This window comes from Rhincodon typus, chromosome 10 (assembly GCF_021869965.1).
Source record: "Rhincodon typus isolate 14 chromosome 10, sRhiTyp1.1, whole genome shotgun sequence".
Taxonomy (NCBI): Eukaryota; Metazoa; Chordata; class Chondrichthyes; order Orectolobiformes; family Rhincodontidae; genus Rhincodon; species Rhincodon typus.
In genome coordinates this window covers 78,722,024-78,747,992 of record NC_063341.1, presented here as the reverse complement: position 1 = coordinate 78,747,992, position 25,969 = coordinate 78,722,024, and the positions used below count along the sequence as shown (strand labels likewise).

Below are 25,969 nucleotides of genomic sequence, written 5' to 3'. Positions count from 1 at the left end.
CTCTTGCTATTGTCTGCAACATCTTAGCTCATTTGCTCTCACTACTTCACCTTCTGACATCACTAACCCTGTATGCCACTCATGCTGCCTACTCGCTTACTCAGGAGCCCACCCTACTTGCACAACAGTAATAGCTATACCACTTACTTTCATCCCCCTTAGTACCTCCTCTATCTCTTATTGCAGGAGTAAAACAGCCCACCATAGGGAAGAAAGACAGGTGGTGCGCTGCCTGACATGAGTCTTCTTCTTCCTTAGGATGAGACAATGTTGATTCAGATCATCCAGAGTGGTTGACTGTGTCCAAGCCCCTAGTCTGCTAGGCTGTCTTTGACCTAATGTGCTGGACCACCCTGAGAGAAGGTTATCTCCCTTAAATTGCTTGAGAACTGTAGACAACATGACGAGGTTCCCTGTTTTGTGCCTGCACTAAACAGCATGTCAATGAATTGGTATCTCTGGCTGAAGGACTGTTCATCCTAATGAAAATTTTACTTTGATGCCTGGACCTTAGTTAAAACATGCATCGAGTTGTTCCCATTGTTGAGATAGACCTAGAATCATAGAATCCCTACAGTGTGGAAGCAGGCCATTCAGTCTATCGAGTCCACACTGATCCTCCGAAGAGCATCCGACCGAGTTGATAATGGTATCAACGTGTGGGTGAAAATAAACTGTGCTGAAAATGAGCTGTGCTGAAAGCAACCCATATCTTGGCAGGGTCTGGGGTGTGGGGCTGGGTAAAGGACATGGAAGGAGGTATTCAGGCCCTAAAATTATTGAACTCATTATTGAGTCCTGAAAGCTTCCTGTAGCCTTCTCGATTATGTGCTGTACCTGCATACTAACTTTTTTGTGACTCATGCACTAATACAGCTAGATCTTTCTACACCTTGAAATTCTTCATTTGTTTTCCGTTTAAGTAATACTGTGCTTTTTCACTCCTCCTATCAAATTAAACAACTTCACATTTTCCCATGTGACATTCCATCTGCTAATTTTTTTCCCACTCACTCAACCTATCTATATCCATCTGCAAATTTCTTATGTCTTCTTCACAGCGTAGTTTCACGCCTATCACTATCATCTGCAAATTGACCTACCATGACTTTACACCACTCATCTAAGCCATTGATGTTAATTGTAAATTATTGAAGCCCAGCAGAGACCCTTGTGGGACTCCAATGTTCCGTAAATGCTTTGTTAAATATATGTTTACATAAACTGTATGCTTGTGCTTTATCTTTGCAGTAATTTCACGGTTCTTGGATACTGATCAGCTCCTGTCTATCCTAGTGCAGATTCCAAAGCAAGACACTGTATGTTTCATATGTTACTTTCTCCGTACTGTTTGAGAATGTTTTTAACTATGCGTAGTTCTAATAAAGATTACAGCTCATGCAGACCTTTTTTACTTATCTGTCAGAAAGTAGGAGTTGTGATTATCTGCAAAACCATGCATCACAGAGTACCCCCATGATGTCTTTTTCTGACCCACATGTTAATTCATTGAACTAACTGGCCTTAAAAGGTTTATTATATCGGCTGTCTAATCCATGACATGCTGCCCTCTGCAGTCTTAAAGTGTACGTTCTTTTTGGTTTTAAGATAGATATATTTTTCAAGCAAATTTGAATCAGAATTGCACATTCCTTTAAGTAAGGGGTTGTTAGTTCTAATTGTTGATGGCAATTACAAAATATCTTGTGTTTACTAAACAGGTACAGGCAGCAGAATCCAAGATCACTAACTTAATTTACCTGAAGCATACGTTGGAGTTAGTGGAACCATTGCAGGTATTGAATGGAGAAAATGTGTATGTGAAGTGGGTGAGCAGCCAACAAACATTTTATATGGTCAGCGTGATAACTTTATTGATATGGATGAAATAAATAGTCAGATTTTCCATGCTACATAGGAATAAATGAACACAAAAGCAAAATACTCAAGATGCCGGATATCTGAAATAGAAAATGCTGGAAACATCAGCATGTCAGGAAGCATCTCTGGAGACAACAAATGAAAGGTTCTGATGTAAGGTCACAGGTCTAAAATGTTAACTTTGTTTTTCCTGTCCATTGTTGCAGCATTAACTGCTGAATATTTCCAACATTTTCTGTTTTTTTTATAGTAGGAATATGCACAACTGTGTTATCTACCCTATTGGGTAGAGATTTAAACTTTGCCACTTCTGGTTGACATGATCCAGGTTCTTTGGCTCCAAAATCACGTTACACTGACCGCCTTACATGGGGGAGATAGTAAGAACTGCCGATGCTGGAGTCTGAGATAACAAGGTGTAGAGCTGGGTGAACACAGCAGGCCAGGCAGCATCAGAGGAGCAGGAAAGCTGATGTTTTGGGTCTGGACCTTTTCTGAAGAAGGGTTCAGACTCGAAACATCAGCTTTCCTGCTCCTCTGATGCTGCCGGGCCTGCTATGTTTATCCAGCTCCACACCTTGTTACTGGGGGAGTGTTTGCTAGAGTGGTTGGGGAAGGGGGATAGGAACCTATGTAAAGAGTCAGAGAGGAAGGCAGCAAGGACAAAAACAAAAGCTGGAAAAGGGAATAAGAAAGGTGAAAGGCTGAGAAACCAAGGGCAAGATTCAAACAGGGCTTTTGAGAAAAATAGGGAAGAGACAAACACAGGTAAAAGGGCAGGCTTAAAGGCTTTGTGCCTTAATGCGCGGAGCATCCGCAATAAAGTAGATGAATTAATCACGCAGATAGATGCAAACGGATACGATATAATTGGGATTATGGAGACATGGCCGCAGAGTGACCAGAGATGGGAACTGAATGTCCCAGGGTTTTCAGTATTTAGGAAGGACAGGCAAAAAGTAAAAGGTGGAGTGGCATTGCTGGTTAAAGAGAAATTAACACAATAGTGAGAAAGGATATTAGCTCTGACAGTGAGAAGTCTGTACGGGTAAGAGTTGAGAAATACCAAGGGACAAAAAACATTAATAGGGGTCATACCTAGACTCCCAAATTGCAGTGGTGATGTTGAGAATGGCATTAAACAGAAAATTAGAGATGCATGTGGTAAGGGAATATCGGTAATCATAGGTGATTTTAATCTGCACATAAATTGGGCAAATCAAATTAGCCACAATGCCATAGAGGAGGAATTCCTGGAGTGTATCCAGAATGGTTTTCTTGACCAATACGTGGAGGAACCAAATAGAGAGCAGGCCATCTTAGACTGGGTGCTATGTAATGAGAAGGGAATCATTGCCAATCGAGCTGTGTGAGACCCTTTGAGGATGAGTGACCATAACATAATAGAATTTTTTATCAAGATGGAGATTGAGGTTGTTGATTGGGAGCCTAGGGTGCTGAAACTTAATAAAGGAAACTACGAGGATATGAGACATGAGTTGGCCTTGATAGATTGGGGAGAGTTACTTAAAGGGATGACAGGAGATAGGTAATGGCAAGCATTCAAGAAACGCATGGGGGAACTGCAACAACTGTTTATTCCTGTCTGTCGCAAAAGCAAAATGGGTAAGAGAGCCAATCCAAGGCTTACAAAGGAAAAAGAGATGGTCTCCGATCCAAGGAAGAAGCATACAGATTGTCCAAGAAAAATAGTAAATCTGAGGAGTGGGAGCAGTTTAGAATTCAGCAACGAAGGACCAAGTGATTGATTAAGAAGGGGAAAATAGAGTATGAAAGTAAGCTTGCAGTGAACATAAAAGACTGACAACAAGGTGCAGGGCTGGATGAACACAGCAGGCCAAGCAGCATCATAGGAGCAGAGAGGCTGATGTTTCGGGCCTAGACCCTTCATCAGAAAAGGGGGAGGGGAAGGGGGTTTTGAAATAAATAGGGAGAGAGTGGGAGGCGGATAGAAGAGGGATAGAGGAGAGGATAGGTGGAGAGGAAACAAACAGGTCGAAGAGGCGGGGATGGGGCCAGGAAAGGTGAGTGTAGGTAGGGAGTTAGGAAGGGGATAGGTCAGTCCAGGGAGGACGGACAGGTCAAGGGGGCGGGATGAGGTTGGTCGGTAGGAGATGGAGGTGCGGCTTGAGGTGGGAGGAGGGGATAGGTGGGAGGAAGAACAGGTTAGGGAGGCAGGGACGAGCTGGACTGGTTTTGGGATGCGGTAGGGGGAGGGGAGATTTTGAAACTTGTGAAATCCACATTGATACCATTGGGCTGCAGGGTTCCCAAGCGGAATATGAGTTGCTGTTCCTGCAACCTTCGGGTGGCATCGTTGTGGCACTGCAGGAGGCCCAGGATGGACATGTCGTCTGAGGAATGGGAGGGGGAGTTGAAATGGTTCACGACTGGGAGGTGCAGTTGTTTATTGCGAACCGAGCGTAGGTGTTCTGCAAAGCGGTCCCCGAGTCTCCGCTTGGTTTCCCCAATGTATAGGAAGCCACACCGGGTACAGCGGATGCAGTATACCACATTGGCAGATGTGCAGGTGAACATCTGCTTGATGTGGAAAGTCTTCTTGGGGCCTGGGATGGGGGTGAGGGAGGAGGTATGGGGGCAGGTGTAGCACTTCCTGCGGTTGCAGGGAAAAGTGCCGGGTGTGGTGGAGCTGGAGGGGAGTGTGGAGCGGACAAGGGAGTCACGGAGAGAGTTGTCCCTCCGGAAAGCAGATAAGGGTGGGGAGGGAAAGATGTCTTTGGTGGTGGGGTCGGATTGCAGATGGCGGAAGTGTCGGAGGATGATGCGTTGGATCTGGAGGTTGGTGGGGTGGTACGTGAGGACGAGGGGGATTCTTTTTTGGTTTTTATTGCGTGGACGGGGTGTGAGGGATGAGGTGCGGGAGATGTGGGAGACACGGTTGAGGGCGTTCTCGACCACCGAGGAGGGGAAGTTACGGTCCTTGAAAAACGAGGACAACTGAGATGTACGGGAGTGGAATGCCTCATCCTGGGAGCAGATGCGGCGGAGGCGAAGGAATTGGGAATAGGGGATAGCATTTTTGCAGGAAGGTGGGTGGGAGGAGGAGTATTCTAGGTAGCTGTGGGAGTCGGTGGGCTTGAAATGAATATCGGTTTCTAGGTGGTTGCCCGATATGGAGACAGAGAGGTCCAGGAAGGGGAGAGAGGTGTTAGAGATGGTCCAGGTAAACTTAAGGTTGGGGTGGAAGGTGTTAGTGAAGTGTATGAACTGTTCGAGCTCCTCGTGGGAGCACGAGGCGGCGCCGATACAGTCCTCTCCACCTATCCTCTCCTCTATCCCTCTTCTATCCGCCTCCCACTCTCTCCCTATTTATTTCAAAACCCCCTTCCCCTCCCCCTTTTCTGATGAAGGGTCTAGGCCCGAAACGTCAGCCTCTCTGCTCCTATGATGCTGCTTGGCCTGCTGTGTTCATCCAGCCCTGCACCTTGTTGTCTCGGATTCTCCAGCATCTGCAGTTCCTACTATAAAAGACTGACACTGAGTTTCTTTAGGTACATGAAGAGAATTAGATTGGTAAAGACAAATGTAGGTCCCCTACAGATAGAAACAGGAGAATGTATAATAGGAGACAAAGAAATGCCTGAGGGACTGAATACATACTTTGGTTCTGCCTTCACAAAAGAGGATGCAAATCAGATACCAGAATTGTTGGAGGAAACAAGATTTAGTGAGAGGGAAGAACTGAGGGAGATCAATATTAGTAGTGAAATGGTGCTGGGAAATTGTTGGGATTGAAGGCCAATAAATCCCCAGGGCCCGATAATCTACATCCCAAAGTACTTAAGGAAGTAGCTCTAGAAATACTGGATGCATTGGCAGTCATCTTCCAGGATTCTGTAGACTCTGGAATAGTCCCTGCAAATTGGAGGGTGGCTAATGTCACTCCAGTATTCAAAAGGGACGTAGAGAGAAAGCAGGAAATTATAGACCGGTGACCCTAACATCGGTAGTGGGGAAAATTCTCGAATCCATTGTCAAGCATTTTACAGCAGAGCATTTAGAAAGCAGTGACAGGATCAGATAGAGTCAGCATGGATTTACGAAGGGGAAATCATGCTTGACAAATCTGTTAGAATTCTATGAAGATGTAACTGGTAGAGTTGACATGGGGGAGCCAGTCAATGTAATATATTTGGACTTTCAGAAAGATTTTGACAAAAGTCCCACATAACAGATTAATGTGTAAGATTAAAACGCATGGGATTGGGGAAAGTGTATTGAAATGGATAGAAAACTGGTTGGCAGAGAGGAAACAAAGAGTAGGAATTAATGGGTCCTTTTCAAATTGGCAGGCAGTAACTAGTGGGGTGCCACAGGGATCGGTGATGGGACCCCAGCTATTCGCTATGTTTATTAATGATTTGGATGAGGGAACAAAATGTAACATCTCCAAGTTTGCATATGATACGAAGCTCAGTGGGAGGGTGAACTGTACCAAGGATGCAGAGATCCTTCAGCATGATCTGGACAGGTTGGGCGAGGGGCAAATCAATGGCAGATTCAGTATAATTTGGATAAATGTGAAGCTATTCACTTGGGAAACAAAAACAAGAAGGCAGATTACTACCTGGATGACTGTAAATTGGGAGAAGGGAATGTGCATCGGGACCTGGGCGTCCTTGTGCACCAGTTGCTGAAGGTAAGCATGCAGGTGCAGCAGGCAGTAAAGAAGGCATATGGTATGTTGGCTTTCATTGCGAGAGGTTTCAAGTACAAGAGCATGGATGTGTTGTTGTAGTTGTACAGGAACTGGTTGAGACCACCCCTGAAGAAGGGTCTAGGCCCGAAACATCATTTTCTGAAGCAGGGTCTAGGCCCAAAACGTCAGCCTTCCTGCTCCTCTGATGCTGCTTGGCCTGCTGTATTCATCCAGCTCTACACCTTGTTATCCTGGAATATTGTGTGCAGTTTTGGTCTACTTTTCTGAAGAAGGATGCTGTTGCTCTCGAGGGAGTGCAGCGAAGGTTTACCAGGCTAATTCTGGGGATGGCGGGTCTGACGGATGAAGAGAGATTGACTAGGTTGGGATTGTTTTCGCTAGAGTTCAGACAAATGAGGGGGATCTCATAGAGACTTATAAAATTTTAACAGAACTGGACAGAGTAGATGCAGGGAGGATGTTCCCAATAATGGGTGTGTCCAGAACCAGGGGTCAGAGTATGAGGATTTGGGGTCGATGATTTAGGACGGAGATGAAGAGACATTTCATAGAATGAATATAGAATCCATACGGTGTGGAAACAGGCCCTTCGGCCCAACAAGCCCACACCAACCCATCTCCCTATAATCCACCTAATCTACACATCTCTGAACACTATGGGCAATTTAGCATGGTCAGTCCACTAGCCTGCACATCTTTGGACTCTGGGAGAAAACCGGAGCACCCGGAGGAAACCCACGCAGACACAGGGAGAATGTGCAAACTCCACACAGACAGTCGCCCAAGGGTGGAATTGAACCCGGGTTCCTGGTGCTGTGAGGCAGCAGTGCTAACCACTGTGCCACCATGCCGCCCGATTTCTTCACCCAAAGAGTGGTGAGCCTGTGGAATTCATTACCACAGGAAATAGTTGATGCCAAAACATTGAATGTATTCAAGAGGCGACGAGATATAGCACTTGGGGCGAATGGGATCAAAGGCTATGGGGTGAAAGCAGGATTAGACTGTTAAGTTGGATGATTGTGAAGAATGGTGGAGCAGGCTCGAAGGGCCAAATGGCCTCCTCCTGCTCCAATCTTCTATTTTTCTATTGCATGTAAAACCCATTTAATTAAAGCGTTAACTTTCCTTTGGATTGTCTGCCGATTATAATGTTGCTCATCTGCACTTACTTATCTTGATATATGTTGTGACTAGATGATCTTTATCTACATGTAATGCAGTACTGTATGATCAACCCAGTTTTAGTTCACAGTTGCATCAGCCAAAACTGACTCTAGCACCAGTATCACCCAACCCACATCAACCCCTTGTTTACTCCAAGTTGCTTTCTCAATGATGCCTATCAACTCTCCTTTACACGGTTTATAGAGCTTCCAGAGTACCAATCTATCATCTTCCTACAACAGTGTGTGGCTTTCTGGTGAATCAATCAAGTGTGTAAATCCTCAGCCATCTTTCCTGAGGACTCATTACTTTGTTGCAACAAAATCTTTCCTGAACTTAGCCCCAAATTAGCCTTCTGCAAAAGGAGGAAATATTTTTATCACCTCTGAACATTGCAGATGGCTTCACAATGATGTACTTTCATCCATAAACCAGAGCCCTAAGTTTGTTTGTTGTATTTTTTATTGTTTCATAGTATGCAAAATGCTGGCGAGGCCAAAATTTATTGCCTATGCGTAATTGCCCTTGATAAACTGATTGTAAACCACCTTTTTGAATTGCTGCAGACTATGTAGTGTTGATACGTTCACAGTGCTGTTAGAAAGGTAGTTTCAAGATTTTCACTCAGTAACTGTATAACTGTCCCAAGTCAGGTTTATGTTTATGCTTCTGGTGGTATTTAGCCAGTCGCTATTTCAGGATCTAATTCATTGTTTCCACCTGCCCCCATGGTTGTGGATGATAGGGACAGTGAAAGTTCCAGTGAAATGCATTCCCTGGTCCGAGTCAATGTTGGTGGGTAGCACCCACCGGGATATGTAATCCTTACACAGTACTTTGGCTGTGGCCTTTCTCACAGGAGCAGCTTCCACCCATCTGGAAAACTTGTCCACAATTCAAGGATGTCTGAGTAACCTTGACAGCATGGAAGTAAGAAATAATCAACTTGCAAGTGCTGGAACAAACCTGGAGGTGCCGGTGCTTTGAGATGGGGAACTTGTACTTTGGCTCCGGGGTTGCCTTTCTGGCAAGTGAGGCAGCAGTCCACTACTGCTTGAGCATATCTTTTAAAACCTCGTCCTCACTGTGCTGAAACTGGGCTGTCATCTGTTCAGATCCAGAATGTCCCCATGAGTGGATTTGTTGTGCCAGATATGGCATCAAGGCAGTGGGTGCCACTGGTTGATTTGATTCTCGATGTCTCCAAACTCCATCTTTGCATAGCCTGTGTCCATTATTGATCCATTCGCATTTCTCCTCTTGGGAACATTCATTCTGCATTATTTGCAGATTTTGATTTGCTGTCGCAGTGTCGAGCCGGCAGACGTCACTTGAGGCTCTTGGCAGGAATGATTGGAGGTGACTCTTTGGCTGCCTGATCTCTCAGTGCATTACCCTGGGCTTCCATGGTGTTATTCTTAGTGTGGGCTTTGCACTTTAATATGACCTCTTCTTTGGGCAGTTGGAGAACCTCCAGCAAGTCCTTGACTTCTTTCCCGTTTCTGAATCCACACGATTTCCGTAGTTGGCCAGAGTTGTGGGAAATGTCAACAGCATAATAGGAGTCTGTATAAATGTTAGCAGACTGATCCTCAGCTATTCTGCAGGCTTCAGTCAGAGCCTGTAATTCTCCTCGTTGTGCCGATGCTCTGGGAATAGGCTTCCCGATGTCATGACAGTATGGAGTGCCGTGACAGCCCATCTGACTTTCCTTATACCATTTTCCATGAAAGAGGAGCCGTCGGTGTAAGGGATGAGGTCTGGGTTTTGCAAAGCCTTCTTCATTGTTTGATTACAGTCCTCCAATTCCTGCAGGATTCCAACACAATCACGGTCATCTTTTTCCCCTTCTGCAGGCGCCGGTAATAGTGTGGCTGGATGGACCAGGCTCACAGGAACTATTTGTAGATCAGGGGCTTCTAGGACTGCTGTCCATCAGGACCACCAGGCAGCATTTACCTGGGATAGTCTGCTCCTAGTGAGCAAAGTGTGTATGGCATGCGGGCATTTAACTATTAATCTCTGATCCAACACCAGAGTCGCAGTAACTTCCACCGCCATGCACATAGCTTGCACCGCTCTCAAACAGACCCCCATCTGAGGGCTACACTGTCCAATTTCCTTGAATAATACCCAACAGGTCTCAACCTGTCCCCATGTTCCTGGGCCAGCACTGCTGTCATATAGCCCTCCTTCTCTTGGGCAAATAATGTAAAGGGTTTTCCATCATTGGAAATCCCAATCCTGGTGTGGAACAAAGTGCTCTCTTTAGGTCCTGGAAGGCTTCTTCCTGTCCCTTTGTCAGCGCAATTTGTTCTTTCAAGTCCCGTTTCCCCTTCAGGAAGACTGTCAGCGGCTGGGCTAGTTAGGTATACAAATCAACCCAGCGCCAGTTAAAGTTACACAGACCCAGGAAAATCCTCAGTTCTCGAATTGTCGTAGACTGTTTGGCAGCCTGTATGGCTGCAGTCTGACTTTGGGTGATCTCCTTTTCATGTGGGAGATTTTCTGTCCTAGTTAGACTACCTCTTTCTGGGTGATCTGAGCCTTCTCAATACTGGCCTTGTGATCTTTCCATTTCAGGTGGTTTAGGAGGGTCTTAAGGTCTATCTTATGTTGCTTTTCTGTTTTGGAAGCTATCAGTGTATCATCCACATACTGAATGATAACTAACTCGGTTGGCGGCATTTCATGGAGGTGGTTTTGTAAGGCCGAATGGTACACAGTCGGGCTGTTGTGGAATCCCTGCAGCTGAACTATAGGTCCTACCTCATTACTAACTCATGGAAGCTGAATGCAATATGCATGGGTTTGGTCCTTGTAATTTTGATCCTGTCAGCTTCTGCTCCGTAAGCTGTCCTCACTGTCCCCTTTGGCGGGTGTTTGGTCCCATACCTCTGGGGTAGGCACGTTAACTCTGCTCCTGTGTTCAAAAGGCACTCAATGTCCAGGTTTCCCACTCTCATGATCACGTAAAGTCCATCTCCCCTCACTGGCATAAAGCCAATAGGAGCATAGAGGGTCCTGGGGCAGGCTCTCTCAGTTTTTTTATCGTCTTGAGCAGCTCCTAGTGCTGCTGGGTGGTTAGCTGTTTCAACTGCCATAGGAGATCGGTCTTACTCCCAGTTTTGGGTGTCTCCTCTTCCTTATTGCTTATTGGACGACTTTGCCCTTTCCCCTTTTGTCAGCACTGTCTGGCCCAGTGGCCTTCCTTCCCTCAGACGTAACACTTCGCTGGGCATTTGTCCTGGGTCTTTCCAGGGTTACTAGGGGTTTGTCCGATTTGTCCTGTCTGTAGGTCTTGCAATTTGCTGCCCATATCTCAGTTGAGCCGATGGGCTTGGTCCACCAGTTCATAATAATTAGTCCCCCTCAGCTCCCAGCCTGGTTTGGTGAGCTTTAGCACCTTAGTAAGCTCAGATTAAAGTCCGGCCACAAAAGCAGCCATCAGCGGGCTGTAATCACAACCTTCTAAATCCCTATCGTCCTGCACATTTAGCACTCCTGCATTCCCTTTCCAGATCATTCTAAACCTTTCCTCGTACTCTGGGACTTCTGTTTGTTTTGACAGCAAGCTATGACTTTCTTCCAGTCAATCTCAGGCGGACTATATCCCTGTAACCAATGTTTTATTGCTGTCCAGCCAGCTTGCAGCTCCTGCTTGCATACTCCAAAGGCACCTTTTACTACCTCATGGAGAAAGCATCCTTCTTTTTTAGTGACAGTGACATTCAGAATCTGTATCCCATCCCAGGGATGAAGCATAAATATTCCCCTTAACCAGTTTAGGCTCTCCCATGTCTTCATTGGCCCCTTCTTTGGGTGAGACATTGCTTTAGACCACCTGCCTATGTTTTCAGGGGCCGTAGGTTCATGCGCAGTGTGTTCTCCGGTCCGTTTTACTGGAACATCCACCTCAGTACTGTCCTCTAACCTTTGCCTCACCTTCTCGGTCTTAAGGGTCATAAAAATGGTACAAAAACAAAGTTGCTGGGAAAGCTCAGCAGGTCTGGCAGCATCTGTGAAGGAAAAATAACAGAGTTAACGTTCCCGGTCTGGTGATCCTTCCTGCTGAACGCTAAATGCGGGATTTGAAAATGGCCAACTCATGAGAAGTTTGGGATCGCGTTCAGAGACTAGATCATGACTTTAAGAAGGAAGTCTCTTACCGTTGGAGTAGTATCAGTACCAGTCAGTTTCGACTCTGTCTACAGTGATACTGCCAAATATGCCAAATTGTGGGATCGTATTGAATAGTGACTGCAATTGGTGAGTGGCGAAAATAGCCTCTTTATTGAGCATCTGCAGTGGCACAGTTTGAGGCGGAGATGGAAATCCAAAGTGCAGTAGCCTCTTTTATAAACAGTTTTTACATACATTAAAATTTTAGCGCTGTAGTGTCACATAATTTTACACAAGTTTACATGACATCTGTCGTGGGGAAGCAGGAGATATTTAAGCACTTGCTGGCTGTTACTCCTGATGGGATTAGAATGTATGTCTGGTCTGAGCTTGCTTAATTAAGAGGTGTTAGTCCTTTTGTCTTTAAAGTTAGTAATGTTAGTAAAGTACTAGATTTATACGATATAAATAAGTGAGAAATTATATGTGAACTAAATATAAGTATAGAGGATATTAAACTGATCTCTCGCTGTTGGGTCATGAGATTTCATCTACTGTTGCCGGTTCTTGACAGTTCCTACACATTCATTTATGCAGTTTCATGGAAGCGCCATTTTGATAATAAGTTTCTTAAAGGGGGTATGTATTTAAATATGTATTTAAAAAGTATAAATCCGTATATTAGGACAAGATGGTAGTCCTAAAAAAAATTAGAAATAGGTAGTACAGTGTTATAGAAATAGGTAGTGTAATGAGGAAATTTCAAAGAGTTAAAAAGCAGCGGACTGTAGGAACATGCTGGTGGTAGAAACTGTATGATGTCCTGCAGCCTGCTCATGTCCCAAGAGACAGTTAGTATGGGCTAATTAATATTATAATATTTCCATAATTTTGAGTGAGTTATGGAGACACAGTGGTGGGTTCTGAGTAGGTTACAGCATTAATGCTTATTCAGGGATAGCCTTTGATAGAAAAACAGCTCTAAACAATGCTTGCAGCATGAGGCCAATAAGAATTGAAAGGTGTAAAGAAACAGTAATGGGTTGGCAGCCTAGGAAGGGATGTTTAATTTAGTTTATCTTGTAAGAGTAAAATGTACTACAAGAATGTGGTTTTACGAATGAACAAATGCAAATGCGGTATAGTAAACATAGAGCGCTTGTGAGTGAGTTAGTAAAGAGAATAATAATACAATATCTCACATTGATGAATTCAGAGCATGTTTAAGAACATGGGTTTGGGACGTCATAGCTATCATAGAAACATAGAAGATAGGAGCAGGAGGAGGCCATTTGGCCCTTCGAGCCTGCTCAGCCATTCTTCACGATCATGGCTGATCGTCTAAATCAATAGCCTAATCGTACTTTCTCCCCATAACCTTTGACTCCATTTGCCCCAAGTCCTATGTTTTCAAGAGTTGCCTCTTGAAAACATTCAATGTTTTGGCATCAACTATATCCTGTGGTAATGAATTCCACTATCTCACCACTCTTTGGGTGAAGAAATATTTCCTCATCTCTGTCCTAAATCATCTAGCCCGAATCCTCAGACCGTGACCCCAGTTCTGGACACACTCACCATCGGGAACATCCTTCCTGCATCTATCCTCTCCAGTGCTGTTAGAATTTTGTAAGTATCTATGAGATCCCCCCTCGTTCGTCTGAACTCCAGAGAAAACAATCCAGCGAAAACTTGGCTGAGACATGGACAAGACTGGCAGCTCAGTGTTCCAGGTTCTAGATGGAGGCAAGAAAAGTAGGCAAGAAGTTGTGGGGTGGAGTTCATTTTTGATTAAGGAATTCTCTAACTTGAGAAGATATTTCTGAAAAATCATCCAGTGAAAATATATGGGTAGAAATTAGAATAAGAAAGGAAAGATTACCTTGATGGGATTGTACTATAGGCTCCCCAATAGTAAGGGGGAAATTGAGAAACAAATATGTGGGGAGATCTCAGATATATGTAAGCATAATAAGGTTGTAGTAATTGGGGATTTTAATTTTCCAAATATCGACTGGGGCTACCATAGTATTAAAGGTTTGGATGGTGAAGAATTTGTCAAATGTGTTCAAGAAAATGTTCTTTATCAACGTGTGGATGTTCCCATGAGAGAAGGAACAAACAAGACCTTCTTCTGGGCAATAATGCAGGGCAGGTGACTGAAGTAAAAGTGGGGGAACACTTTGTGTCTAGCAATCATAATTCTATCAGTTTCAAATGGTTATGGAAAAGGATAGGCCTTTCGTAAAAGTTAAAAGTTTTTAATTGGAGTAAGGCAAATTTTAATGGTATGAGACAAGAACTTTCAAAGTTGGTTGGAGTAGGCTGTTCGCAGATAAAAGGACATCTGACAAGTGGGAGGCGTTCTACAGCGTGATGACGAGAGTTCAGAGGCATTATGTTCCTGTTAGAGTGAAGGGTAAGGCTGGGATGGTTAAGGAACAATGGATGAATAAAGATATTGAGGTTCTAGTCAAGAATAGAAGAGAATATTATTTTAGATTATAGACAACTTGGTTCAATTGAATCTCTTATTCAATATAAAGAGTGTGGGGCATTCTTAAAAAACAAATCAGGAAGGCAAAGAGGGGATATGCGATAGCAATGGTAGATAAGGTTAAGGATAATCCGGAGAGATTCTACAGAAACATTAAGAGCAAGAGGATAACTAGAGAGAGGGTAGGGCTTCTTAAAGATCAAGGAAGTCATCTTTGTGTTGAGCCCCACGAAATGGGACAGATACTAAATGAATATTTTGCATCAGATTTTACTGTGGAGAAATAAAGAGTCTAGAGAATGCAGAGAAATACAGTTTGTTGTTTTAAAAACAGTTCACATTACAGAAAAGGAAGTTCCGGAGTCCTTAGCGGATATAAAGATTGGTAAATCTCTGGGACCTGATCTAATGTATCCCAGAACGTTGTGGGAAATAAGGGAGGAAATTGTGAGACCCCTTACAGAAATATTTGCATCATCTATAACTAGGGGTAAGGCGCCTGATGACTGGAGGGTGGCTAATGTTGTACCTCTGTTTAAGAAAGGTTGTAAATAGAAACCGGGGAATTATAGACCTGTGAGTCCGACTTCAGTTATGGGTAAAATGTTGGAGGCGATTATAAAAGATAGGATTTATGGACATGTAGAGAGGCACAAATTGATTGGCAGTAGTCAGCATGGTTTTGTGTGAGGAAAATCATGCCTCACAAACTTGATTGAGGTTTTTGGGGAAGTTACCAAAAAGATTGATGATGGCAGAGCAGTAGACGTTGTTTATTTGGATTTTCGTAAAGCCTTTGACAAGGTTCTGCATGGTAGACTAATTAGTAAAGTTAGGTCATAAGGAATTCAAGCTGAGCTTGCCAGTTGGATACATAATTGGCTTAACAATCGGAGACAGAGAATAATGGGTTGTTTTCAGACTGGAGGTCTGTGACCAGCGGTGTTCCACAGGGATCAGTTCTAGGTCCTCTTTTATTTGTCATTTATATAAATGATTTGGATGAGAATGTAGAAGGTACGTTTGGTAAGTTTGTGGATGACACCAAATTAGTGGCATTGTAGACAGTGAAGAAGTCTTGTACGATTACAAAGGGATCTTGATCAAATGGGTAAATGGGCTAAAAAACGGCAGATGGAGTTCAAACTGGATAAATGTGAGGTATTGCATTTCGGTACAACAAACAAGGGTAGGGCTTATATACTTAATGGTAGGGCCTTGGGTAATGTTTTTTAACAGAGGCACCTAGCAGTGCAGGTACATAATTCTTTGAAGTTTGCATCACATATAGACAGGGTGGTTAAAAAGGTGTTTGGCATTCTTGCCTTTATTGCACAGTCCTTTGAGTATAGGAGTTGGGAAGTCATGTTGAGGTTGTACAGGACATTGGTGAGGCCTCTTTAGGAATGCTGTGTCCAGTTCTGGACGCCCAGTTATACGAAGGATATTATTAAACTTGAGAGGGTTCAGAAGAGATTTACTTGGATGTTGCAGGGTATGGAAGATTTGAGTTATAAAGAAAGGCTGGATAGGCTGTGACAGTTTTCCACTGGAACGTAGGAGGTTGTGAGGCGACCTGATAGAAGGCATTATTAGAGTTAATGGTAGTTGCCTCTTCCCTAGGATGTGGGGATTTCAAGACTAGGGGACAATAGGGAACCTGTGGATGTGGTGTATCTGGATTTCCAGAAGGCATTTGACAAGGTGCCACGCCAAAGGCTGCTACATAAGATGAAGTTGCACGGTATTACAGGTAATGTATTGGCATGGATAGAGGATTGGTTGACCAGTAGAAAGCAAAAAGTAGGGGTAAAAGGGTGTTTTTCTGGTTGGCGGTCAGTGGCTAGTGGTGTGCCTCAGGGATCAGTGTTGGGACCTCAATTGTTTACAATTTACATAGATGATTTGGAGTTGGGGACTTAGTGTAGTGTGTCAAAATTTGCAGATGACACTAAGGTGAGTGGTAGAGCAAAGTGTGCAGAAGACACTGAAAGTCTGCAGGTGGATATATATAGTCTAAATGAGTGGGCAAAGGTCTGGCAGATGGAGTACAATGTTGATAAGTGTGAGGTCATCCGTTTTGGTAGGAATAACAGCAAAATGGACTATGTTTTAAATGGTAAAAAATTGCAGCACGCTGCTGTGCAGAGGGACTTGGGTGTCCTTGTGCATGAATCGCTGAAGGTGGGATTGCAGGTGCAGCAGGTGATTAAAAAGGCAAATGGAATTTTGTCTGCCATTGCTTGAGGGATGGAGTTTAAAAACAGGGAGGCTATGCTGCAGCTGTATAGGGTCCTGGTGAGGCCACACCTGGAGTACTGTGTGCAGTTTTGGTCTCCTTACTGGAGAAGAGATATACTAGCACTGGAGGGGGTGCAGAGGAGATTCACTCGGTCGATTCCAGAGTTGAGAGGGTTGGATTATGAGGAGGGACTGAGTAGACTGGGCTTATACTCATTGGAATTCAGAAGAATGAGGGGAGATCTTATAGAAACATATAAGATTACGAAGGGAATAGATAAAGTGGAGGCAGGGAGGCTGTTTCCGCTAGCAGGTGAAACTCGGACTAGAGGGCATCGCCTCAAAGTAAAGGGAATCAGATGTTGGACTGAGGTCAGGAGGAACTTCTTCAGCCAAAAGGTTGTGAATCTGTGGAATTCCCTGCCCAGTGAAGCAGTTGAAGCTACCTCACTGAATGTTTTTAAGGCAAGGCTAGATAAATTTTTGAACAGTAAAGGAATTAAGGGTTATGGTGAGTGGACGGGTAAGTGGAGCTGAGTCTCGAACAGATCAGCCATGATCTTATTAAATGGCGGGGCAGGCTCGAGGGGCCAGATGGCCTACTCCTGCTCCTAGTTCTTGTGTTCTTATTATGTTCTTAGGGTGAGAGGAGAGAGATTTCAAAAAGACAGGAGAGGCAAATTTGTGAGTGAAATGAACTTCCTGAGGTAGCGGTGGATGCGGGCACAGTTACAATGTTTAAAAGACATTTGAATAGGTACATGAATAAGAAAGGTTTGGTGGGATATAGGCTAGGTGCAGGCAGATGGAACTAGTTAGTTTGGGATTATGTTCGGCATGGTTGGACAGAAGGGTCTGTTTCCTTTTTGTATGACTCTATAACAACCTTTATTATCCAAAATATATTCTGAAAATGGAACAAAAACAAAATTGCTGGAAAAGCTCAGCAGGTCTGGCAGCATCTGTGAAGGAAAAAACAGAGTTAACATTTTGGGTCCAGTGACCCATCCTCAGAACTGTTAAAATGTTCTCATTCAGAAGTCAAATATTTCTCTATAATTCCATACACTGAAATTTTTTGCATGTTCATTCTTCACACTTATGTATCTCAATTTTCTCAAGTAATTTACTGAATTTCTTTAGAATTTCCATGTCTCAAATTTAATTCCAAATTCAAATAAGAGTGTTGTTGAACATAGAACATAGAACACTATCAGATTTACTTTCATTTTAAATTTCCTCTTCTTTTAAAACTTGCTGTTTCCATAGGAACTACTTTTGTGTATTGCTGTTTGTGTGTTCATTCATTATTTTTAAAATCCCTTGTCTTTTTTTCTGGATGCTTTCCAGAAAAGGAAATAAAGAAAGTACAGATGCTTTGTAGTTCATGTATACTTTAAAAGGCATGCCATTTTATGTGAGTTTTTAAAAATAAATTCTGTTTTAAAACTGCTTTCTGATTTCTGTCTCAGAAACATCTTTTATGTTTTTGCTTCAGATTTTGGCCACTCTGTGTGGTCTTTCAGCTCACCTTTTCCTCAATGTTCACAGAAGTCTGACCTGCATGCATTGCTTTAGCTCTCCCATCTCGCCAGTATGATTTTACCTTTTCACCTGGTACTTCCTGTCTGAATTCCTCCTTCAGGTTCTTTAGATCTCACCCATATCAGTCTGCCCTCTGATCTAACATGGGTGATAAATGAGAATGTACTCACCTGAATTCCAGGAATGTGACATGAGAGCCTATTGATACTGTTGTCATTCAACTTGACAAGCTGCCAGTAGAGGAAACAATAACTTATTTGAATAGATGCAAGGAGAGTCAATCTTACCAGTCTAAGATTAACTGTGCAAAGTCCCGTAAGTTTTCCAGGTGTTATATACAACAGGTTACATATTAAATTCCTATCTGGTCAATTCACACTATGTTGACCAGATGTCCTGATGTTAGTTTACTGATTGCGAGCAGTTCATACAAAGGCATGTTTGTATTTTACCCAAGGCCTTCTTTATTTTTGCTGATTGTGTAGCCTGTCAGTCCCTAGTCAGTCCCTGCATCACTGGCCTAGCCCTTTTGTGTATTCTCATCCTTTAGCTCATTTCTGTATATCTGTAGATCTTAAAGTAAAGAGGCTAAAGGGGAGCCTGATATACGTACTATATTCAAATTTCCAGAAGGCATTTGATAAGGTACCACATTAAATTTTATTACAGAATTTAAAAGCTCACTATGTAGAGGATAACATATCAGTATGGATAGAAGATTAGCTGGCTTGAAGAAACAGTAACATAAATATGTTTTCGTCTGATTGGCAAAATATGATGAATGGAGACCCGCAGGGGTCTCTGCTGGGATTGCAACGTTTTACATCATGATTTAAATGAGGGGAGTGAAGGAATGGTAGCTAAATTTAAATAAACTCTGGGGGTGTAGAAAAGTTTGCAGATGGATGATAGGTTGAGTATGTAAGCTAAAGTCTGGGAGATGGATTGTAATTGAGGAATGTGTGGTGTAGTTCTGTGTTTTGCGAGGAAGAATGAGAAAGCAGACTATTAATGAAATGGAGAATGACTGTGGATTACTGAGGTGCAGAGAGCTTTAGGTTTTCTAAGGTATGAGTCACAAAATGTTAGTATGCAGCTCCAGTGCATAAGAACATAGAACATAAGAACCAGGAGCAGGAGTAGGCCATCTGGCCCTTCGAGCCTGTTCCGCTATTAAATAAGATCATGGCTGATCTTTTCACGGCCTCAGTTTCACTTACCCACCCTCTCATCATAAACCTTAATTCCTTCACTCTTCAAAATATTATCCATCTTAGCTTTAAAGACGTTCATGAGGAAGCCTCAACTATTTCACTTGGCACGAAATTCCACAGATTCACAACCCTTTGAAGACGTTCCTCCTCAACTCAGTCCTAAATCTGGTCCCCCTAATTTTGAGCCTATGCAGTCTTGTTCTGGTTTTACCCGTCAGTGGAAACAACCAACTGCTTCTATCTTATCTATTCCCTTCATAAGTTTATATTTTTCTATAAGATCCCCCCTCATTCTTCTAAATTCCAATGAATATAATCCCAGTCTATTCAACGCCTCCTCATAAGCCAACCCCGTCATCTCTGGAATCAACCTAGTGAATATCCTCTGCACCCTGTCCAGTGCCAGTATATCCTTTCTCAAATAAGGTGACCAAAACTGCACGCAGTACTCCAGGTGCCACCAGCACCCTATACAGCTGCAACATTACCTCCCTGTTTTAAACTCAATCCTTCTAGCAATGAAGGACAAAATTCCGTTTGCCGTCTTAATTACCTATTGTACCTGCAAACCAACCTTCTGCAATTCATGCGCAAGGACAGCCAGGTCCCTCTGCATGGCAGCATGCTGCAATTTTTTACCATTCAAGTAATATCCCGTTTTATTCTTATCGTCACATTTATTAACATCGAATTCCATCTGCCAGACCTTCACCCACCCACTTAAACTATCTGTATCCCTCTGCAAACTTTCAGAGTCCTCTGCACACTTTAGTCTACCACTCAACTTTGTGTCATCTGCAAACTCTGACACGCTACATGTGGTCCCCAATGCCAAATCATCTATGTAAATTGTAAACAATTGGGTCCCAACGCTGATCCCTGAAGCACACACTAGTTACTGTTCGCCAATCAGAAAAGCACTCATTTATCCCCACTCTTTGCTTCCTGTTGGTTCACCGATCCTCGATCCATGCTAATACGTTGCCTGTATTGCTGTGCACTTTTATCTTATGCAGCAGCCTTTTGTGCGGCACCTTATCAAATACCTTTTGGAAATCCAGATACACCACATCTACTGGGTTCCCATTGTCCACTACGCTCGTAGTGTCTTCATAGAATTCCAGAAAATTAATCAAGCATGGCTTGCCTTTCATGAACGCATGGTGCATCCACTCAATGGGACAATTTCTATCAAGACGTCTAGCTGTTTCTTCCTTGATGATAGATTCAAGCAATTCCCCACTACAGAAGTTAAGATAACCAGCCTGTAATACCCCATCTTTTTCTACCTCCTCATTTGAATAGTGATGTCACATTGACTGTTTTCCAATCTGCTTGCACTGCCCCAGAGTTTAGCGAATTTTGGAAAATTACCACGAGTGCATTTGCTATTACTCCCACCATCTTTTTTAGTTCCTGAGATGCCTTCCATCAAAGCCAGGAGATTTATCTATCTTTAGCAACATAAACAAAGTTGCTGGAAAAGCTCAGCAGGTCTGGCAGGATCTGTGAAGGAAAAAACAGCATTAACATTTCGGGTTCGGTGACCCTTCCTCAGAACTGATTTACAACATCCGCAGTTCTTTCGGTTTTTCTCTATCTTTAGCTCCATTATCTGGCCGAATACCACCTCTTCCGTGATAATGATTGTGTCTAGGTCCTCATCTACCTTAGTCTCTTTGTCATCAATTACTGGCAAGTTGTTCATGTCCTCCACTGTGAGGACCAACACAAAATACCTGTTCAGTGCTTCAGCTATTTCCTCATTTCCAGTTATTAAATACCCCTTCTCATCCTCTCATTCACCTTAGCCACTCTTTTTCGTTTTATATATTCATAGAAACTTTTGCTGTCTGTTTTTATATTCTGAGTTAGTTTACTGTCATAATCTATCTTACTTTTCTTTGTAGTCTTTTTTTGTGGCTTTCTGTCGATCTTTAAAGTTTTCCCAGTCTTCTAGTTTCTCACCGATCTTTGCCACTTTGTATGCCTTGTCTTTTAATTTGATACCCTACCTTATTTCCTTAGACATCCATGGCTGATTGCCCCATTTTCCTACAGTTCTTCCTTTTCACTGGCATTGCTGAGCACTTTGAAAAATTGCTTTGAAAGTCCTCCACTGTTCCTCAACTGTCCCATCATTGAGTCTTCGCTTCCAGTCTATTTTAGCCAACTCCTCCCTCATCCTATTGAAGTCTCCTTTGTTTAAGCATAGGACCCTGGTATTGGATTTTATCTTCTCACTTTCCATCTGTATTCTAAATTCAACTATACTGTGATTGCTCCTTCCAAGAAGATCTCTAACTATGAGATCATTAATTACCCCTATCTCATTACACAGGACCAGATTTAGGATAGCTTCCAACCTTGTTGGTTCCTTTATATATTGTTCAAGAAACCTATCGCAGATACAATCAATGAACTCCTCCTCAAGGCTGCCTTGACCGACCTGGTTTGACCAATTGACATGTAGATTAAAATCCCCCTTGGCCTGCTGTGTTCATCCAGCTCTGCACCTTGTTGTCTCGCAAATACCATGTTCACTTTTGCTCTCATTATTGAAGCATGTAGATGCATTGGAGGTGGTTCAGAGGAGGTTTACTAGATTGATCCCTGGAATGAGTGGATTGTCTTATTTACATTGGTTGGACTGGCTGGGCTTATTTCCATTAGAATTTAAAGGAGTGAGTATGACTCGTTTGAAGCCTATAAGACTCTGAATGATCTTGATAAGACAGACACGGAAAGATTGTTTTCTGTTGTGGTTGCATCAAGAGCTAGTGGGCATTGTATTAAAATTAGGTGTCACCATTTTAAATGAGAAATGAGACTTTTTTTTCTCTGAGCTCATAAGTCATAGAGTTATACAGCACAGAAACAGACCCTTCAGTCCAGCTTGACCTAATGCTTACCAGATATCCTCTAACCCTTTCCTATTCATGTACCCTTTCCGATGCCTTTTAAATGTTGTAATTGTACCTGCCTCCACCACCTCCTCTGGCAGCTCATTCCATACACGCACCACCCTCTACATAAAAAGTTGCTTCTAAGGTCCCTTTTAAATCCTTCCCCTCTCACCTTAAACCTATGCCCTCTAGCTTTAGACTCCCCGATCCTTGGAAAAAGACCTTGGGCTATTCACCCTATCAATGCCCCTCATGATTTTATAAATCTCTGTAAGGTCACCCGTTAGTCTCCAACGCTCCAGAGAGAGAAACCCCAGCCTATTCAGCCTCTCCCTATTGCTCAATCCCTCCAATCCCAGCGAAATCCTTGTAAATCTTTTCTGAACCCTTTCAAGTTTAACAATATCTTTCCTATAACAGGGAACTCACTGCCTCAGAAGGTGGTGGGTGGTGGAATAATTAAGTCTTTTTAATGTAGAGGTAGATGGATTCTTATATAATAAATCAAAGAATTGTGGATGCTGAAAGTCTGGGGGAGAAAAAGCAGAAATTGCTGGAAAAACCCAGCAGGTTTGGCAGTGTCAGTGGAGAGGGAAACAGAGTTAGCGTGACAAGTCCAGTGCCCCTTCTTCAGAACTGATAAGGGGGTGGTGTGGCAATGAGCTGCTAGGTGGCTGTGGAGCCCAGAGAGAAAGTTGTTTGATAGCAAATCAAGGAGGAGGAAAAGCTGGGTAGGTGATAATGAGACTGAGAATGAGTGGATGCAAATGAGTTACCGGTGCTGAAAGCAAACCATGTCATGACAGGGATAACAAGGTGTAGAGCTGGATGAACACAGCAGGCCAGACAGCATCAGAGGAGCAGGAAAGCTGACGTTTTGGGTCTGGACTCTTCTTCAGAAATGGGGGAGAGGAAGGGGACTCTGAAATAAATAGAGATGGGGGGGAGGCGGATGGAAGGTGGATAAAGGAGCAGATAGGTGGAGAGGAGACCCACCTCACTGACCAACCCCCACCTCCACCTCCTACCTACCAGCCTCATCCCTGCCTCCTTTGACCCCCGTCTTCCTTTGACTGACCAACCTCCATCCTAATTCCCCACCTACACTCACCTTTACTGGCTCCATCCCTGCCTCCTTGACCTGTCCGTCTCCTCACCACCTATCTAAACTGCTGCTTCATCTGGAAGATGTGTCTGGGACCTTGGATAGGGAGGAGGGAAGAGGTAAACAAGCATGGGAAGGTTTCGTGGGGTTTTGAGAGGAGTTGGGAGTGGAGGAAGAATACACCAGGGTGTCCCAGAGGGAACAGTCCCTGCAGAATGCTGACAAGGGGGAGGAGAAGAATGTGTCTGCTGGTAGCATGTTGCTGGAGAAAATGGTGGCTTTTGAATTTTTGGAAGGTGTGGAAAATGGGGACCAGGAGGACCCTATCATGCGAGGAAACAGAACAGGTGAAGGCTGAAGTGTTGGAAATGAGTTGCACATGGCTAAGTATCCTGCCAATCGCAGTAGCAGGGAATTTTCGGTTGAGGAGATAAGTAAACATTTTTGCAGCCCCTCTGCAGAAGGTGACATCTCAGAACAGTATAGTGGGTTTGTAATGGATATTGGTGGCCAGCCTGGCCCCACCAGAGAAACAGATGTAGAGGAAGGGAATGGAGGAGTCAGAGATGGACCGGGTGCAGAGCAGGGTGGAAATTGGAAGCAAAGTTGATACATTTTTCCAATTCCAAACAAGAGATGGCAGCAGAATCGATGATGTCTTCAATGTACAGAAGAAAGAGTTTTGGGGTGGGTCTCAAATAGGATTTGAACAAGGAATGTTCCATGCACCCTACAAAGAGACAGGCATAATTGGGGCCTGTACAGGTACCCATGGCTACACTTTTGATCTGAAGAAGGTGAAATGAGTTAAAGGAAAAGTTGTTCAATGTTAGGATGGCTCGGGCAGGCAGAGTGTAAATAGATTGTTGTTAGGCAAGGGAATCAGAGATTTTGGGGTAGATGGAATGTGGAATTAAAAACAAAAGTAGATCAATCATAATCTGATTGAATGGCTGGGCAGAGTTTAGGGGCCAAGTGGTCTTATGCTCCTATTCTACATAGAACATACAGCACAGTACAGGCCTTTCGGCCGACGATGTTGTGCCGACCGATTATCCTACTAAGATCAAACTACCCTGCATACCCTGCATTTTACTATCCTCCATGTGCCTATCCAAGAGTCGCTTAAAAGCCTCTAAAGTATCTGACTCCACTACCACTGCCGGCAGCGCATTCCACATGCCCACCATTTTGTCTGTTCATGTGTATGTTCCCCAGGACCAGGACGTTGCCTGTGTCTTAACCGCAAGGAGCCCTATCAACTGGTTCCTGGGTCGTCTTGTGTCCTGGATGTACAGGTTCAGAAGTGTTCAGCTACTTTCTCATCAGCATAGCTAACTGGAGCACTTTTTCTGCATGAAGCCTATTTTTCTCCTCTTGTCCATCTGACTCACTAATCAGTCACAAAATTTTCCTTTTATGACCATCCTGTGTCTCGTGGTCAGGCTTTTCTTCCAACACCACCATATAGGTGCACCACTCGGGCTGGCTGAGCATTATTCAATCTCTGAAGTTGCCAAGAATTGGGAAAATTGAGCTGAGTGTGCCTAACCTACCCTATGTTGTGCATGGGCCAAAAGTCAGATTATGCCAAGAATTGTAGTCCTTGGTCTCTACTCATTAAAAAGGAAGTTTCTTTTTAACAGATTGTAAACAAATATCTAAAAAGGTAGTGAAAGGTAATTTCAATAAAACCTATTAGAGAGTTATGGTATAACCCAACGACGAATTGGTTAGTGTTGACAAAGATCAGCTTTCTGAAACTTTTTAGAGGATGGATTAACTTTGGGAGATAAGGTGTGTTGACTTTCTAAAAAGCAACATTGTTCTAGTTAGAATGTTGCTGATTGTTTTTAAATAATGTGGATTGTCTCTTTTACTGTGGTGGAATCTGTTACAGCTGTCAAAATGTGAGTAGAGTTTTCAGAGCAGATTGTTGGATGTGAATTGCCCAGAAACCACCTCAGAGATGGAAGCTGTTGATAAAAAGATTTAATTTTCAGATTTTTAGATATAGGGTATCAAAGCAGAGAAAAACCTCAAAGAAGAGCTATGTAATTTTAATAATGAATTAATAGTGTAGTGGGTGTTTGCCCTCTACTGACTTCCCTCTTCCTTTTTTCTAACATTGCATCCCCCTTGTTTTTGAGTCTCCCACATAAGTAAGTTTTTTTTCTATTTCTACTGTGTTGAATCCCTTCACTCATTTAAATGGGGAGAGATGGTGATTAGAGGAGTAAATACATGTTTCCTTTCGAGATCAAAGAGAAATACCAAGATAGAGAAGCATTGGTTTTTGAATTAAGAGGTAGCAAAGTGCAGATGCTGGATTCAGAGACAACACAGTATGGAGCTGGAGAAACACAGCAGGTCAGGCAGCATCAGAGGACCGGGAAAGCTGATGTTTCAGGTAAGGACCCTTCTTCAGAAAATTAAGCAATCTTATCATAGGGACGTGATAGATATTGTGAATGAGGCAAGAAGCAAATTTGATGTGTAAATTTTTCTCTTCATTAAAATCAGCTGTTTCTTAGAAATAGGGAAGAATGATTTTACTAAAGTTTTTTAATGTATTCACAATCATTGCTT

The 25,969-nt window shown here is 43.2% G+C and overlaps 1 protein-coding gene across 1 annotated transcript in view; it reads left to right on the top strand.

Moving 5' to 3' along the window:
• Positions 1 to 25,969, top strand: part of msh4 (mutS homolog 4) — a 101,918-nt gene that overhangs the window by 47,206 nt on the left and 28,743 nt on the right. Inside the window, exons 7-8 of the mRNA XM_048601569.1 lie at positions 1,252 to 1,319; positions 1,722 to 1,796. Of these exons, the coding sequence (XP_048457526.1) occupies positions 1,252 to 1,319; positions 1,722 to 1,796 (143 nt within the window). The remainder of the gene's footprint in view (positions 1 to 1,251; positions 1,320 to 1,721; positions 1,797 to 25,969) is intronic.